At 38.8% G+C, this 19,428-nt stretch overlaps 1 protein-coding gene across 1 annotated transcript in view; it reads left to right on the top strand.

The window, feature by feature from the left end:
* Positions 1-19,428, top strand: part of Wbp2 (WW domain binding protein 2) — a 69,943-nt gene that overhangs the window by 5,985 nt on the left and 44,530 nt on the right. Inside the window, exon 2 of the mRNA XM_067146483.2 lies at positions 16,819-16,993. Within this exon, the coding sequence (XP_067002584.1) occupies positions 16,819-16,993 (175 nt within the window). The remainder of the gene's footprint in view (positions 1-16,818; positions 16,994-19,428) is intronic.

Here is a 19,428-nt window from a genome sequence, read left to right as displayed (position 1 = left end):
TTACTTGGAGGACATTTTCCAGGTTTTACCGCACCTATCCTTGTTTCATACTCTTTACCACTATTCCTTTGACTTTTATGCACATTATCCTTCCACTTGGTAACATTAATAGGCTGTTTTCTGCCCTTATTCACTCGTAATAACTGAGAAACAGATGGTAAACGCAGTTCTTCCTCTGCCATGTTGAATGGATGTAAAACTTTTTTCCATGGAGCTTGTATTTCAAAGTTGGTTACCATGGATGCCAACTGCAGTAGCAACTCATTTATTCCTTCATCTTATGAGGCATTGGATATCCAACGTTATTCAATCTCAAAATGACTTTTGTTGAAATTTGATTATCCAACGTTTTTCAGGGGACCTCTTCAATTGTATCTCCTGAAAGTATATGAATTTTCCAATATCATTACAAATTATTTTCTAAATTGAAACTAAGCAAAAAATCTTAACATACCTAGCTGTTAAACTATGGCAAGTTCCTTAATTAAATGTTCCTGAAACTGGATGTGAAGTATATAATCATAAACGTCAAATCAGTCTCCATAGATCTGAATTTAGGGCTGTTGACCAGGTTGTAGATGTCCTATCAATTGACATAGTCCTTTCGTAAATTATTTCAAAGAAGAGTTAGAAAGTTACTGTACATATCCCTTAGCAAATTATTTCAATCCCTAATTCCTCTCTTTATGTGCAAATATTAATTCATCTCTCTTGAATTCCATTTTTATCTTCATACTGATGTACACGTGCTTCACTACGGAATTCTACATTGTATACAGAATTCTAGGTTAGGTAGTGTACACGTTGTGAGCAAGATTGTATTAAATTGCATAGCTCTTAACGTTACTGTAGAAATGTGACTGGCAAGTTACCAAACATCTTTTCTCATATGAAGACTGAGTTAGGGAATTTTCACTGCAATGGTAGACCCGCTTGCATACCATCAGTCACAATCAGGTTGGGGTGTTTTATAATACACTCACTCTCCACCTGCCTTTTTACATCCTCAGAAAAACTGTCTGGTTTTTCCAACTGAAATGAACATGCATACAATGACATCAGTAGGAATGGCAAGATTAAAAGCAATGCTTTCATATGAAATACTCTATCAAATGAAACACCACACATTTTCACACTTTAACGAACAGAACTACACTGCCGATCTAACAGTCTAACGTTCCAGAGCTGGAATGACCAAGCCGCAGACAGCTGTAATCTGTGAACACTGTCTTTTTTCGGCGGGGAGAGGGTCGAATAGTGGAGACTCCCAAGGGAAAAACTATGCCCGTTTACTAATGTTTCCTAGGAGTACCCGATGAGTTGTGAAATATCAATTCACTACACTGGCGGTGGAAAAATTGCACTTGGAGGGAAATTTTTCCTCCAAGTCCCTCTTCACTGCTAATTTGGAATAAAATGAATGTAGAATTTAATAAAAGCTTTTCTTAAGAAACGGCTCTTTTCAGGGTTGAATTGAGTTATTTAGTGAATTGTGGTGCTATAATTTGGAATAGGCCTAATTTGTTATTATAGACTAGGCCATACTACTACTACTACTACTACGAGCCTCTGCCTTAAGTGCACACACTGCTCGTTCAAAACAGCGCGTCAGAGTAGGGATCGAATAGCTTTAATACTATGATAACCAGTGTTACGTACCAGCTATATCGGAAAATGTATGAACCAGAGGAATGGCATGCTAAAGAAAAGTTTTCTAACTCCCCAGCTATTTCCTGCCAATATTCAGTGAGGCTATTAAACTCGGTATGCAGCAGTAATCCCATCTATCGGAGTTGAGAGGCAGCATAAGAGACAAGGAACATCACAACAATGGTCAATGTAATGTTATTGTTGATCAATGTTATGCAATTTCAATATTGTAGCCCTTCACATTTAGTTTTCTTCCGACTCTGAAATACCACTGAATAAAAGATAAATGATCGGAAATTGTATTCTCTAAAACGTTTGTCATGTAGTACTTTTTGATCCGTCAGCGGTCTATGATACTGTCCGGAGAGAGGGTCTCCTCCTGAAGCTCAAGATTGTACCTTGTCTTAAGGTGATTACTTTCATTGATAATGTATCGAGTAATCGATTATTCCAGGTATTCTCTGAAAATTCCAGGAGTAGATTTCACAAATTGAATAACGGCTTACCACAGGGTTCAGTCTTAGCCCCTATACTGTTCAGTTTGTACATCCATGATATCCCAGAAACTACAGCTCGGAAATTCATTTATGCCGATGATATAAACCTAACAGTACAGAGATCTACTTTCAAGGAGGCTGAGGATATACTGTCTGAATACTTTGGGAAGTGGAGAGATCAGCCAAGTCCTTCGAAGATGGAAGTAGCCGCATTCCATCTCAACAACTTAGAGGCTACTTATCAACCTAGGATATGGTTCAGGAATCAACTTTTGAAATACAATAGTTTGCCAAAATACTTAGGTGTAGCATTAGACAGATCACTGACGTATCGAAGTAGCATAGCAAAAACAGCCGTCAAACTTAAGACCCGGAATAACCTGCTGAGTAAGTTAGCTGGAACTTCATGGGGAGCTGATGCCAATACTTTGCGAACTACTGCCTTGGCCATGGTGTATTCTACAGCTGAGTATTGTGCCGGAATATGGTTAAATAGCTCTCACTGCAATCTAATTTATATCCAACTTCACCAGGCTATGCGTATTGTATTCGGCACACTGTACTTAACTCCAGTGCAATGGTTACCTGTCCTTTGCAATATATCTCGCCCTCATATAACGAGACAACAAGCACTTACTAGCTTATGGTGCAGAATAGTGAAGAATGAGGCCCTTCCTATACATCAGTATATAAAGCAGCACACTACAAATAGGCTGAAATCAAGAAAACCAGCGTGGAAGACAGCTTTGGACCTGTCATGTCCTCGATTCAATCCCAGGAATGCCTGGAGAGAAGAGTGGAGGGTGTAGTCTCCCAGTGGCTTATGTGATATCTCCGACCCCAGCATGAAACTGGCTGGCTTTAGTCTGGCCCGTGCTGTTTGGTCTATCCTGAACAGGATCTGATGTGTTGGTAGGACTGGCGCAGCCTTACATCTGTGGGGATGGGTAGATTCTCCCTGCTACTGTGGTGCTCAAGTGCAGTCTATCAAGCACATAATTCAAGAGTGCCCCCTACGTGCATTTCCTGGCTCCGTGGAGGAATTTTTTGAAGTAACACCAGAAGTGATTACATGGATAAAAATATTTGGACATTAAAATATAAAAGTAAAGTCCTGATGCTGTCACCAACTTGTATATTTTCATTTTCATGTACACATCATACGCTAATAATAGTAATAATAGGACCAATAACATAGGTATTTTAAAATTTAATTTTTAAGTGCCTTCCACTAATCGAAAATTAGTTTATAGCTTAGACTGTAGTTTCTTATTCCCAGACTCTATATACCGATTTTCGTTAAATTCTGTTAAACAATTTTCTCGTGGCTTGGCGTTGATATGGACTTCGCACCCTGAATATATGTGTTGTCATAGCCGGTACAGTAAACACGTCTGACATGAATGGTCGGAAATTTAATTTTATATGACTTTGGTTATGTAGTATTTATCGATACGACCACTAATATAAATATCTGAGAATTTTATTTTAGGCCTTCCCCTAAACTACCATTTCACTCAGGGTGAATAAAATGATTTATAGCCTAGATTATAGTGGCTCATTCTGACTTTGCATACAATTTTTCAATGAGATAGGACTACTAATAATGTAAATATTTAAAAATTAAATTTTAGTTCAGCCCCTAAACTACCATTTCACTCAGCTTGAATAAAATTATTTATATCCTAGATTGCAGCGACCTATTTCCCGACTTTGCATACTGATTTTCATTAATTCTCTTTAGCCGTTTTACTAGTGATTCGTGTACATACATACATAGACAGAAATTACGGAAAAGTAAAAAGTAAATTTCCTCGTTACTGTGGACATGACCAATACAGAAATACCATTCTTTTCAAATTCTGAGCAATGTACATATAAAACTCTTATTTTATATATATACGAAGGTAATCCCAAAAATAAGGTCTACTTTTTTTATAAATACATAGACTTGTTTTTCTATAATGGTTTACATCATTTTACAGCTTGAACATTTAGCTATTTTTCTACATAATCACCATTTCGGTTGGTGCATTTTTGTAGACGCTGTGTTTTTTTGTATGCCCGTGTCATACCAGCTCGCTGCCCTTCTGTTCAGGAAGTTGTGAGGGGCGTTTCGGGAAACCTCAGGAACCAAAGTGCAGAGATCCAGGGTGATCTGCCAATCTTCATGCATGATTTGCTCAACCTTCACGACTGTCTCGGCGGAAATTGATGGTCTCCTGCTCCTTTGTTTGTTCTTCGTGAATTTCAATCCGACCGGCTCCAAACTCTCTACACCACTTACGAACATTTTTTAAATCTATGCACGACTCACCATACACTTCCATTAATTGGCGATGGATTTCAATCAGTTCAGTACCTTTTGCGTTCAAAAACCGAATATTTGCGCGCACTTGGCGGTAACATTCAACGGGAGCTCCATTCTCAATGGCTGCCAAGACCGAGTGCCTCAGTGCGACGTGCGTGTGTTTATATGCAAGCACGGGAAACACTCTTCACAATATTGTGACCAACAGCCACATGAACAGAGTTCTGTATTTATGGAAAAATAGACTTTATTTTTGGGATTACTCTCGTAGATTGTGATCTTTTCCTACTTCTAAAATATTAACTTGTCTACTAGTTATTCTATGCCATCCCTTCACTGACAACTCAGAATATACTGCTTAGTCAAGCAGCTAGGCCCTCGTCTCCTTACTCCAAAGTCTTTCCATCACAAATTTTGCAATATTTTCACAACACTAATTTACTCTTTTGTCTGAAATCACCCTGATCAAATTGTTGTATGCTTTTTCTTTATTTTTTTAATATTTTTTCTGCTAGGGGCTTTACGTCGCACCGACACAGATAGGTCTTATGGCGACGATGGGATAGGAAAGGCCTAGGAGTTGGAAGCGGCCATGGCCTTAATTAAGGTACAGCCCCAGCATTTGCCTGGTGTGAAAATAGGAAACCACGGAAAACCATCTTCAGGGCTGCCGATAGTGGGATTTGAACCTACTATCTCCCGGATGCAAGCTCACAGCCGCGCGCCTCTACGCACATGGCCAACTCGCCCGGTTTCTTTATCTTTTCCAGTTTTCAAATCATGTAATCCTTGTGAGGGTCCTACACATTTCCATACTCTTAATTGGGGTCTTACCTGGGACTTAAACACCCTGTCCTTTACATCCTTACTACAGTCCTTAAACTTAAGAATGGCAAGATGGCTGGTATGTAGTTGAAATGGGATATATAGCTCTCCTCCATTGGGAGTCTGAAAAGGAGCTGCACTACCTCAGGATGATGGGAGTTTATTATATATTATTTTATACAGTAATAAAACTCCATTACAAAAGATTATACCACCAGTTTAGAATTAAGTGAAAACAGCAATTAATGCACGTAAAAAATTACAAAGCAGCAGGAGAGAATCAAATAGTAGCAGAAATATGGAAGAATGCTAATGATCAAACTATTCAAAACCTACATAAGTACATCAATATTTGGAACACGGAGAAGCTTCCCGAGGAATGGAATACAGCGATAATCCACCCCCTGCATAAGAAAGGTGGTCGCTCCGATCCAAATAATTATCGAGGGATATCCTTGCTTGATATTACATACAAGATTTTATCCAAGATTGTATACACAAGAATCCAAAAACAACTTGACCAAGAACTATCAAAACATTAGTTTAAAATGGATAATGAAGCACCAAAGAGTTCGAAGCAAGAGTCTTGTCATCACGTTTGTAGATTTAAAAAAAGCATATGGCAGTATTCATCGTGACTCATTAAAAAGCCTTAAAGAATTTGGATTACACCAAAAACTTGTTAACTTCATTAGTATGACTTTTAAAAATACGAAGGCAAAAGTTAAATTTAGAGGTGAATTATCAGAATCATTCACTACAAGAACTGGACTTTGACAAGGAGACGGACTTTCACCATTGTTATTTAATTGTGCATTGGAAAAGGTTATGTGTGAATGGAACAGGAAATGCCAACCAACTATCAAGATCGGTAGAAGTATTAAACTCAACTGCCTTGCTTTTGCGGACGATTTAGCATTACTTGCAAATACAATAGAAGAGGCTAAATTTCAAATTGAACAACTAAAAATTATAGCAAAAAGAATGAGATTACAAATTTCATTTGAGAAAACAGAAATGATGCCAACTTTTAAAGTTGATTTACCAGTTATTTAACTGAACAGTAATAGATTAAAATTGTTCAGAAATTCAAATATCTTGGGGAAATAATAAAATGGAACACAAATGAAAAAAGCAATAGAACACAGGACAACTAAATTTAAACAAGCACAAAGACTTACCTGGCCAACCTATAAAAAATATTCTCTTTTGTTAAACGCTAAGCTGAAACACTATAATTCCATAGTTAAACCAGAGGCAACGTATGCTAGTGAAACTTTATTCAAATTAAATGTAAAATCTACAACAGACAAATTACGGAAAACCGATAGAAGAATTCTTAGAACAATTATTAATAAAAAACACAAAGTTGATGGACAGTGGAGATTGTTGCCTAACAACATTGTCTATCGTGAATGTGAATCAGTATCTACAATGCGTAAAAGAAGAATTTCCTTTTTCTGTCACATATCAAGATTACCAGACACCAGAATATTGGAACAACTATTTGATTACTTTTTGAAAAATAAAATCAATAATTGGTTCAAAGAAGTTCAGGATGATTTGGAAGAATTGGGTATAACTCAGCAACAAATCAAAGACAGAAAAGGGAAGAGGATTTTGAAGAACAAGAACATAAATCTCAAACTAAAAACAGTTGAACGGAAACAATATACTATATCAGACACACAAAGGGCTTCCAGGTCGGAGAGGATGAGAAAGTTCTGGGAGAAGAAATTAACTCAAATGTATTGATTTAAGTGCTCCAATGTGGGCGTAAAATATGTGAATAATACGGTAAGACTAATAATATAATTGAATATGTTATGCAATATTTACATTACCATCAAGAAAACCTTGTCTAAATGTTAAAGAATCTGAGAGGTCACTGATACACATACATGAATTTACAAAATTATTACAATAGTCTGCCTCTGTGGTGTAGTGGTTAGTGCGTTTACCTGCCACCCGTGGAGATCTGGGTTTGATTCCCGGCTCTGTCACGAAATTTGAAGTGGTACAAGGGCTGGGTCCACTCAGCCTTGAGAGGTTAACTGACTAGAGGGAGGTTCAATTTCCACCTCCACTATCCTGGAAGTGGTTTCCCACTTCTCCACTTCGCCGGGATGGTACCTAACTACAGTAGCTTCCTTCCATCTTACTTGTCTATCGCTTCCAATCTTCCCTTTCCCCACAAGGCATACCCGAGGCCGCGTGGGTGAGGTTCTGGTCTTCCTCTCCAGTTGTATCCCGGCCCAACGTCTTGCGCTCCAGATCACTGCCCTTTAGGTGGTAAATGTGGAATCTCTCGCTGAGTCCGAGGGGAAAACCAACCCTGGACGGTAAGGTGATAAAGAAAGATGATTAGAATAAATTACTATTCCAGTAAATTGACACACATTTTTATATATGATATGAAGGGATCTCTAACCTTGATTTACAACCCCAACAATGTTATCCCAATTAAGATCTTTCTTTATATACTAACATGCTAAAAGTCATGGTATAGGATCCATGCATTAAAGGGAGAAATGCACTACTGCCCTGTGAGCTGTGAGTGGCAGACATTGTAAGTTAACGTGTCACTGTGCAAGTATGTGCTGCAGTCTCACTGCGTGATGCAGTGGCAGACTAAATAACTGCGGGACTTCAGAATGTTTCGATTCAGTAGCGTAGTAGAGGGTTATAGCTGCGCGGATATACAAAATAGTAACCACGTCCTCACCTCCTTCATCCGCATCCACAATTATCTGCGGATATTGTAAATATTTAACTACATTATATTACACCCAAGGTATTGAAACATAGATCTAACATAATACAATAGGCTTGACACCTGGCGCTAGAACCCCTGGTCACAGGTTTATTACGGATTTTCTCTTGCGAGAACTATAGACTTATTGCCCTTTGTTCCCTCCTTCCAATAATTGTGGGCAGGATCCAGGTAGGCTCAGGTCAGATTTGTTTTTTATGGTCTATAGCAGGGATGGCGAACCTATGCCACGCATGTCACTAGGTGACGCGAACACGACTTCGGTGGCACGCCACATGAACATAATGTTTTTATATACGTCTTGTACTACAGACAATACATAACTTATGTTTCACGTGTAAGAAATATCGAAAATCTAAGTACTAGTTCCATTCGGACGTGCAATATGGCAACACTGCTACACTGATAGGTCCGAAAGTCAAATGAGATAACAGTGTCGTTTTCTGGTAGTTTTGTATACGGACATTGCAAACATGTTTTCGGTGCCGAAAAGAACAGAAACTTAACAAAGGTGGTGACTGTACTTTTCAAGAACTCTGGACAAGGGAATTCGGACTGATAAAAAGATGTGTTGCCTGTGTTCGAAAACAATTGTATCCCCCACATACAATGTAAAGCTCAATTTCGAGATTAATCATTCAAACGTTTGTTCCATTTCAAATGAAGAAGGGTCATTTCACAAAATATCGAGCATTACATGAACAAACTAGTTCTTTTGTATCATCTTTCCGGCCCAGGAATAATATCAGTGCGGCTGTTTCCATCTGTCTCAGGGCATAGTACAACATGCATGGAAAATCGATTTGTCAAAGTGAGTTGTTGAGAGAAGCTTTCTTATTGACGTCCGACACGTTATTTGAGAACTTCCCTAACAAACAACTAATAATTATCAGAATTAAAGGAATGTCAGCCAGCTGAACTGCTGTCGAGGATAGAATAATAAAAAATAAGTGAAGAAGTTTCCGAGCGATTGAAAGCTAATTTGGATAACTCCCACATGTATGTTTTGAAGAAAGCATGAATGTGACCTTACAAGCAAGGATAGCTGTGATGAAGAAGAAATTAGTTTAATTGTTGAGCATAAACTTAGAAGTATAATGGAGCTAATGGAGGAAGTGAAGTCCATTCGCAGTATTACTACTTTTGATTTTTATACTTAATATTTTTTTTACAATTTGCTTTACATTGCAACGACGCAGATAGGTCTTACGGCGACGATGGAATAGGGGAGGCATACCAGTGGGAAGGAAATCGCCATGGCCTTAATTGAGGTATAGCCCCACGGAACATGCAATCAAATGTTTTGCAAGATGTATGTGTAATAAATAAATAAATAAATAACATATTATGAAACATAATGGGGAGTTTAGAAAGGAAGTCGCAGGGTGGGGGATTGGTTGTAGATAATCCTTAATGGAAAACAAGTGGCACATTCAACAAATGAGAACAATAAACCAGACTTAAAATGGCACACAAGTTGGAAAAGGTTCGCCATCGCTGTTCTATAGGATGTTTATATATCACCGTTCTCTCATTCCACTGTAAAGGGTTGCCTAATCGCAAGGAAAAATAAGAGTATACTTGAGTGAAAATCATTAAACGTCATTATTTAGAAATTATCAGCAAAATACAGTTTGTATCCACCAAGACACTAACTTCGCTGATATCTGCATCTGTGCAGTGGTCTAGTTATAGCTACAGAATGATAATAGAACACAATGAAGGTGCTTGTGTGTTGCACACATGCAAGACTTGTCATTATAAGGACACTGATACGAGTGAATTATGTTGATATTCACATTGCAGTGCACTACAAAATCTTGCATAAAAAATACAGCACAAGAACAATATGATCAAGGTCAACAGTTTTTCAGCGAATGGCATTTTCAGTTTACAATCTAAAATCCAACTTTCGAGGCTTCAGAGAAAATGGATTCAACAGATGTTGGCTCTACAATTATGTTTCTTAATGTTTATTTAGTTCATTACGACTTACTTTCTATGGGCACTGGAGCCACCTGAAACCCTACAGGCTCACAAACAGAATCCTCAGTGACAAGTAGGGGAAAGGCTTCCAAGACCAAGTGGAACACCTCAGTAAAATCAGACCTAGAGGAACTACATATCCATTTTAGACCACAGCAAACCGATCTCAGTACAGACAGGCCATCCTACAGGGAGACTTCCCACTGTCCCTCACAAGCAAAAAGAGTACAGGGACCACCAGACCTAAGTGGATTGATGGAAGCTGGTGCACAGCCAGAAAATGTAAGCGTACTGGACCAAGAGAAAACAGAAGACCGTGTCTAACAGTTAAGGTGAGCCCCATGGTCCCTAGTAGGCCAGAACAGACAAACAAAAAAATCATTGTTTTTCTTTTTGTAAAATTTTCATGGGGGTTCTAACCCCCAGTAATCACCACTGGCTACGCCCCTGGTGATGGCTGTCGGCCTAATTCTTCCAATCTTGCAGAAAGTGGTCACACAAGAAAAAGTTTGCAGGAAATAGGAACAGAGTAGTAATTGCCAATGTTAAAAGAGAAATATCTGTTCACTAGATAGCCTACCATTTCATGATAGAGGCAACATACTGATTTATCTATCAATAGTGGTGATGAGATTAATGTTCATGATACATTCAACAATGCTGTTTTCAGAATAAAATAGTTTTGGCATATTTCTAATATATCATGTTAGCGTAGGTTAATGTTGCTAGGGAGGTAATTAATTGTTCCCGTGAATGCCTTCCGTCAGAAATGTAAGCATATTTCAGCTGTTATTTGTGCTCTTCACTCAGAACTAATCATCCCTGTGAATGGCTTTGCCCTCGCACCTCAAATGCAAGAAAAGAGAACTTGAACAAGGGGAACAGATCAGAATGTAGTGACTAGCGCTATCTAGTGAATTCATGTGAACTATCTGCAGTTACACTAGCGTTCCTGGTGTTTGCTTGTTTGTGTGGTGGATGTTGATAGTGACGATATTTAGGGCCGGAGGGCCATGTGATTAAGAAATGCTGTGATACACTACTGGTAGCTTCCATATGAAACAGCTACAGTATATAATCTTAATGAACACTAACTAAATTCATACAAAAAAGTTTGTTTATAGACACATGTTGAAGGTGATGCGATTATTCATTACGAGAACTTATACATAAAGATGTAACTGTCTTGTAACATTGTAACTGAATGGTCACTTGCAGCCAATATTGTCTGGTGCTAAACCATTCTATGGTGATACTACACAAACTAGCAACCTGCAGTGATTAAATATGAATCTAATACTACAGTGTTGGATGTGAATATGAAAAAAAAATCATTTGGAATAAATGCAAAAAATCTCAAGGGTGTTATATATTAGTATATTTCAATAATGTTGAAAATAAAAACCAAACTTTTTATTGCAGAGAATTATAGCTCTTGATTAAGAGATTAGTTTATTTAATTCAAACATTGTCAACATTATGAAGCATCAAAATGATTAAAATGCTTGGTAAACGCGATGAAATATTGCAATGTTCTGTGTGTTAAGGCCAGGCACTTCTCTGAACCTCAGCACTATCTGACCGCTCAGAATGGAGCGTACTCCCCCTGTGGTTGGTGGACGCAGACGAAGAATTCAACCACGGTATCCCCTACCTGTCGTAAGAGGCAACTAAAAGGGGTGACCAAGGGATGATAAAGTTAGAACCATGAAACTACTTGTGATTCATACCACCACGCGGGGAACACCTTGGGTTGCTTTTACTTGCACATGGTATCACTATGTTGGGTACCAAATAGGTTTGTGATTAGTAGCAAACAAGAGCGCGACGGCTTTTACAGTACCTGCGATTAGTAGCACTATATGAGCGACACTATGGGATGAGGGAACCCGTGGTTCTGGCTTGCCTATGATTAGTACCCACTATATGAGGAACACCACGGGATAGTACGAGTCCCTGTGATTAGTATTGTAATGGTTATAGCGTCCGTCATGCCAACTTGCTACGAGCCGAGCTCGTCGCCCATCGCCCTTCCCCCCCTTACGCTCGACTGCGCCAATTGCGAACAACATTTAAGTGCTGGGCCGGCCCTTCTCTCTTCTATCCATGGTCGCGCCGCATGGGACGTCGGAAATTACTCGACTGGTAATCGTGAGTCTTCTATCTCACGAAGTTGCTGGATACATTTAGCATCCGGACTGTTCTAGAAGGGCCAGCGAAGGTATATGAGAGAGGAACAACCTGCCTGCAGTTAGTGAGAGTTAATTAGTGAGTGAGAGAGAGCGAGATTGAGTTCGCTGGTGTCAGTTAGCGAAGAGCGCAGTCAGTGGTAGCCTGGGCTGAGATGGTGTATCTGCCTGTTGGAGCCGAGGACTCGTTCCTGTTTCCCTGATGTCGTGTGTATGTGTCCCTTGAGGCCGGCTGCTGGAGAAGAACCTGTGGTGTTCTGGAGCAGCGCGAAGGGAACACTGGGTGCCGACGTGTGCAGACTGCGAACGGGGTTCGACAGATTGAGTAAACAGCGGATACTATCCCGACCTGCGAGACTGACGTGTAGGCTGTTGACCGTGACAGTGCTAAGGAGTGTGGCTAAGTGAGTGTAGTGTAAATAATCGATAACTCTGTGTGTGTGTGTGTGTGTGTGTGTGTGTGTGTGTGTGTGTGTGTGTGTGTGTGTGTGTGTGTGTGTGTGTGTCATTGTAGATAGAACATAAGAGAAACTGAGAGAGCGTGAAGTGTGTAACCGTGTAAGTTGTAAGCTCGGCTATTGTCTGTGTGTGTGTGTGTGTAAATCTGTAATTGTAGTGCTTAGTTAATCTTAGAAATAGGACGCTACTAGGTTCTGTACTCATTTATTTACTCTGCCAACACGTTACGGTATACTTGTGATGAACACCATAGGTTTGCGTTGCCTGTAAATGGCGCTATGTGTGAAACAACGTAGGTCTGTAATACATGTGTGAATTTCATTACCTCTGAGTAGTACCATAATGTGTGGAATACCGTGAGTCTACGCTACTGTTGATTAGTACCACAACATGACAAATACCATGGTTCTACTTTCCTAGCGATAAGTACCATTGTGAGGGGCCGCTGACTTGGATTTTCGACCCCTTTCGCTTACAAGTATCATCAATTCAGTATTGTGCTATAGAAGCAGTCCCTTGGTCAGTAATACTATTCTATGCCAGCTTCTGTGCATTTGAGGCACTGTGGGTCGGTTCCACTGATCGTTTTTAATTCATATACATCCATTCATTCTTCGTCCTCACGTTTTGAGTTGTGGTCAGTGGATGTTTTTGGGCTTTTAATTTGTCATTTCATTTAGTCTCATTTCGTACCATTAGGGGCCGATGATGTAGATGTTAGGCCCCTTTAAACAAGCATCATCAGAATGGAGGGTAAGATTATGACGACGATTTAACAGTGAAACTTTTTTTTAGTGGAAGTAGAAGTGTGTTTCTAATTATTCACCATTTCTGACTCTGCCTGGTAACCATTATTATTATTATTATTATTATTATTATTATTATTATTATTGTGTAAAAGTATGACACCATGGGGTACCTGTTAGGGTCCAGTTGGTAGGGTAGGAGCAGAGTTTGGATGTAATTGAGATAAAGTAATTGGATTACTCGTTACAATTACATTCAGTAATTTTTACTTGTAATTTTCTTCTTGAAATAAAATTGTAATTGTTACTTTCTAGTAAATGATTTATACAGCGCATGGAAGCAGAAACACAGATGTTATAACTTTTCCAGTTCTACTACAGCAAAACCAGTAACTTCACCAATGATGGAGTTACTTTTTTTTACCTGTCTGTGCTTCCAAAGACATACTTATCCAAATGCTGATCTTAAAATTACAGGTGTTTGGGGGTGTCTTCAAAGATGTATAGTCCACGAAACTTTTAATGATACTTCCATTTATGGGGCTGAGGAGTAAGGAGGGAGCTACCCCGGTTCTGGTAATACTGCCAACTGAATGCAAATGAAATTTAAATTGAATCGGTAGTATGATCGATCGATATGCATTTTCTAAACTGTCATTTGTGTGGGAGTTCTAGGTTGTTCCTGTGATGTACCTTGATTTTCCTTGCTCAAGCTTAACCTATATTTTGACTTTGCTATGTAAATAAGAACCGTATTTAAAGTGTTGCAATTATACTGCCGGATGTCTCACGGCGATGCATAATGGTTTCATATTTTTTTGTCAGAGGTTGCCAATATGAATTGCGAAGATAACCTAGGTCTACCGATTCAGCACTACAGAGCTGAAGTATCACTAAAAGTTTTGCTTACTATACTTCCCCCTCCCAAAGTGGCCTAGGCTTAGCAATGAGAATTTTGAAAATTGTTTTATTTGTAAAGTAAATTACAAATTTGAAACTCAAAAATGTATTATCTAAAATAAAAATGACAACAGATCATTTTGCAAGTTCCAAGCTATCATGTTTAGTCTTGCCTGGTGATGGCCACTTAATGTCTATGCTAAAAGAAAACTTCACAAAATTAAGTAATGTTTTCTTTGCAAACTTTTGTATTATCCAGCTCCATGCAAAAGAATGTTTATTTCCTTAAAGCTGGCTTTCTGTAAAGTAATTGTCATTTTACTGATTACTTGTTGGAAAAGTAATTTTTTATTGTCATAATCATTTTCTGGCTCTAGTTTCCTGAGTGTGCTGTTACAAATGTCCACTACTTCTTCCTGTCAAAGTATAGTTTGTTCTATGTCCTCCCTCTTGAAATTCCTCTTGCTGACCTATTTCCCTGTGTCCGTCCATCGATTCCTTGGCCTCCTTGCTGGCGTGTCCCCTTTGACTTGTCAGTCTGTTTACTTTATTACTTTTTTCTTGTACTCTTTCCATCACTTGTTAAGAAAGGTAGTGGTATAAAATTTCTAAGAACTAGATTGCCTGGCCCAAACCTTTCTGCAGTGTTCATATGGAATGAGGGTATATGCTGTTGGTTTATCTGATGGAAAGGTTAAACCTTGAGCAGACTCGTTGGTATTGACAAGAGTAGGATGAGTTGAGTGTTTCACCCTCTCCCTTCCTCATTTTCACTACCACACCCAGATGTGCAACATGTCATTATGTTGATTTTTTTCTTTTCCAAGTATTTTCTAGTATATCTTAATTTTGCATCAGTTTCAATATACTGGAATACTGGAGTATAGGTGAAATAATAATCAAACATTGAGTATTTGTACTCATTGAAGTTTGTAGATAATAATAGTGGAGTAGTTATGACCTTGTATTGGTACAACAAATACCTCCAGGCAAGTGAACACTCCCCTTACCCCTTTTTTCTTGTCTACTTTATCTAGGTCATCCTGACCTTTTTCAGCTTCAAGGAACAATCATTCCTTTTATATGAAGGAATTGTTGTAGGCAAGAATTGCCTGCTTCTTTGTCAGCCCCTTCATGTCAAAATTTGGAACAGATTTTCTGACCCCTGCTTTCTCAACTCCTTCCAGAACTATGTCAACTGTAGTAGTCAGTACATATATTCATCAGACAATATGGATTTGCTCAACCTTTCGAGGACACTTCTGTTATAGTAGCAACCTGCGTCTTTCTGCCCAACTGATTTACTGCCAGATTGCTTAGATAATAAATTCCAGACTAAGGAACCTTACCTGCATAATCATATTCCATCCTGGTCATCACAGAATCAATAGTGTAGGTACTAAAGCAAGCATTTAACCTTGTCTAATCCTTGCTCAGATCTTTGATCCTTCATCTTTAAAATTGTCATATTTAGGCACCCACTAAAGCATTCTCACACGGTGAACCGTATATGTCTCCACTTAACCTTTTAAAAACCAATGGAAGATCTATCATATGCATGTCCTCAGCGCTATAAGCATCGTACTAGATTATTATAGATGTTCCTTCTGCAGTAATTTAGCCCATTAGTACCCTAGGCAAAAAAAAATGTTGCCAAAGTAGTTGTAGAACACTGATCATCTTTCAGATCCACATCCACCTGACCATTTTTTATTGTTTCAATTTAGTCCTCCAGCATTCAAAGTCACTGCCCCTTCCACTTTCCTCTAGATACTTCGAAGTTGGATATCAACTAGTGCTCAAGTTCTGGGAAACACCCAGTCTGAATATTAGAGAGCAACTTCTGGTTTCTCTTCCCACTTTCTTTCCTCAGCTCATAGTAGCTGCTAGAATTCAACAATAGACAGTTGCATTCTTACTCAATCTTCTACTAATGAAAATTTAAGAAAGTATTCTGGTTATGTATTACGTGAAACTTTTACTTATTTGTTATGTCCTTATTTGGTAAGTCACTACTATCAATCCTGTCTGTAACATTTATATTCCCCCTCTTGTTGAATTTCTTACTTTTCACTTTAGTTATTATAGTACATAAATCATTGATAGTGTAGTCACCAAGCAAGTGGCCGTGCGGTTAGGGTCACACGGCTGTGAGTTTGCATTTGGGAGATAGTGGGTTGGAACCCCACTGTGGCAGCCCTGAAGATGGTTTTCTGTGGTGGTTTCCCATTTTCACACCACACAAATGTTGGGGCTGTACCGTAAGGCCATGGCCACTTCCCACTCCTAGCCCTTTCATATCCCGTTGTCACCCATAAGACCTGTCAGTGTGACGCAAAGCAAATTACAAAAAAAAAAATTAGTTAAGAATTCTAGCAAACTTTGTTTTTGTCTTGTTTTTTAGCCTTCCTTCACTCCTTAAACACTTAATGCACTTATTTAAATTTTGTTTATGGCTGATATTCACTTATTTCTTTTCCAGTATCCTGTTGTTCGTCGACAATGTCAGTGTGGAATTTCACGGACAAGATCAACCTGAATTCAAAGGCACCAAGTCGGGAAGACTTTACCTCACAACACATCGTGTCATTTTTAATGCAAAGGATTCAAAAGACAAATTGCTGTCCTTCAGTATGCCATTTGTCACTATGAGTAATGTACGTGAGTTTTAGAATGAGTCTTTTACTGTTATTTTCTTTTGGCAGGAGAAAGATCATTAAACTGATATTATTTAGATAGCAGTCTTTGACTATTTTATATTTGTCATAAATTCAGTAGTCTTGTCACAGATTAAACATGCAGTTCTCCAACTCTTGAGCTGTATCCAGAGACATTGCCTCTACTCCATCCTAACTTAGCCAGGTGAAAAGCTTGACCACTTCAAGTAAATGAGATGTAATACTTCCAGTGTATAGCTGATCCATGCATAAATATTAGTTATTCATTCCTTATAAGTGTTCTGTTTTGCTTGTGTGTGAAATATTGATCTAAAAGGATATTGTTTCTGGGCGTAATCACCATTGGTCGATAGAATTCCACTTAAGTTTCTCAAATGGTCGTGAGACCACTCATTTAAAAAAATACAAGGTTATGCTTAAGTCGGATAAGAGTTTGACTTTTACCTGCTCCATCATGCTCGATTTGTTGGTATGTGTAATCTAAAGCTGTTCGTTGGAAGACACAGATGGTAAAAGGAAAAAAATTGCAATCGATCTCAACAGTGCCATTGGCTAATTTGTGTTCAGTACTGAAATCATGTTTCTGTCCATTCTCTTGAATAAATCACCTTAAATATATACACATCCAAATGGACAATCCCCTGAATCAAGTGGCCCAAATCTCAGTACCCAAAGGAATTTTTTCCCAAATCAACAATCCTAAATGGTAGAAAGTCCCAAAAAATACAAAGACCTATACTAACAGTTTGGTTGCTACATGCCCACATTTGGAACATACATACTTAAATTATTAGTTCAGGTGGCAGAGAAGTAAAACTAATTATCGCACTGATGGAACAGGCTGATACAGTGCTTACTTGAAGACCTGATGGGTGGTGGGGATTGTTTTAGGAGAAAGTACAAGTGGGCTGCCATCCTCTATTAACACTCATCAGAGGGAAAACAGAAGAGATCCTACTCTTATGATGAATGAAAATATCAAACAGAAAGAGAAGGGCACGGAGGGCGTGCAAATGAAATGCTCCGTAGGCCTCGCATATCTAATACTGTTGGGATGAGAACAAGAATTGTCCAAGGGGGGGGGTTGGATACAAAATATGAAAGTGTGTGGTTTGACGCAAGTGGAAGCAAAACCAGACTCCTCGCAGGGAAGCATAGTCGCCAACCTACACTTCCAAGTTGAAGAGTTCCTGGTTCCCATTTAGTCTCTTAAGACAGGCAGAGGTGTATTCTACTGCTCCACCCATGGGAGATTTGTTTTATTTAATCATGTTGGGATCTGCATCAGTCTTAAAAGTTGAAGATTTTCATAAGTACAATATAAAAGGTAAATTTTTAGCTGGTACTATAAACTATCACAACTGACAATGACAGGTTATAAAACTCTACAAAGAACCTACAGTAGATATTAGTATGACCAGTATTTTGGCACATATGCTTCAGGTGTCCTCAGAAAGTCCACCGTACACTTCCGTGGACATAATCTACAAGCAAGGTGATCCATGGTTTTTCCTTCCTTGCACTTGCATATGGTGGTGTCCAAAGTGTCCCCATTTCTTCAGATTGACTTCAGACCTGCCTACCCTGCATCATAATCCTAAAGGTAAACTTTCGCAGGGAATAATCCAGTCTTCAATCATCTTTCCTTTTCCATTATGCTACTGGGATTCTTTTTGGGGTGGTTTCATAAGGCTTTTTGTAGAAGGAAAATTTTCCTTGACTTGAGTCTTCGATTTAATTTGTATCAGTCTAGATGAATTTCTGAGTTGTCTACCTTTGGTCTCTCGATTCTAGCTGCCATTTTCACGTCTGATATCTGGATAAATTCTGACTTAGCTTTTAAAAAAGGAATCTACAGGTGTAAGTCTTAGGCAACCAAAAGTAAGCACATGTCATTTAGAACAATGTCTGCTTGTTTAGAATGGCTAGATGTATACCAGACAGGGCATGCTTATTCTTCAGGAGAGTAACAGAGGGCCTAAGAATGTTAAGTTGTGACCTCCATCTGGTACCAGTGTTGAAGCTGGATAGTTTTCTACAGTGAGCTCTATAGGTAAGAGTTTGATCTAGAGTAACCCCTAGGAATTTAGGGGTGAGGGAGTGATAAGTTTAATTCCTTCCCATGCCACATTTAGTTGTCTATTTCCCTGATTATTTGTGGTTAAGGAGGAAAGTATGTACAGCATCCAAAAGAGTTGTTTGTTGCAAGAAAGGATAAGACAACTAGCATTGGAATATGACTATCACAGAAGGTCTTTCAGGGTTCTCCAGAATTTGTAGTTCGGGGAAATATGATTTCAGGGAAAGGTAATTCAGGAAATAAGGTTCAAACGGCTTCAATCCTTGTCCGGGAATCTTGTACGCAACTTTGATGTGTTTTTGTGCCATCATATCATCACTGTCTAGGCTGTCGA

Source organism: Anabrus simplex, chromosome 4, assembly GCF_040414725.1.
Source record: "Anabrus simplex isolate iqAnaSimp1 chromosome 4, ASM4041472v1, whole genome shotgun sequence".
In the NCBI taxonomy this organism is placed as follows: Eukaryota; Metazoa; Arthropoda; class Insecta; order Orthoptera; family Tettigoniidae; genus Anabrus; species Anabrus simplex.
The sequence above is the reverse complement of the archived record's forward strand: the minus strand, read 5'-3'. Positions and strand labels throughout refer to the sequence as shown.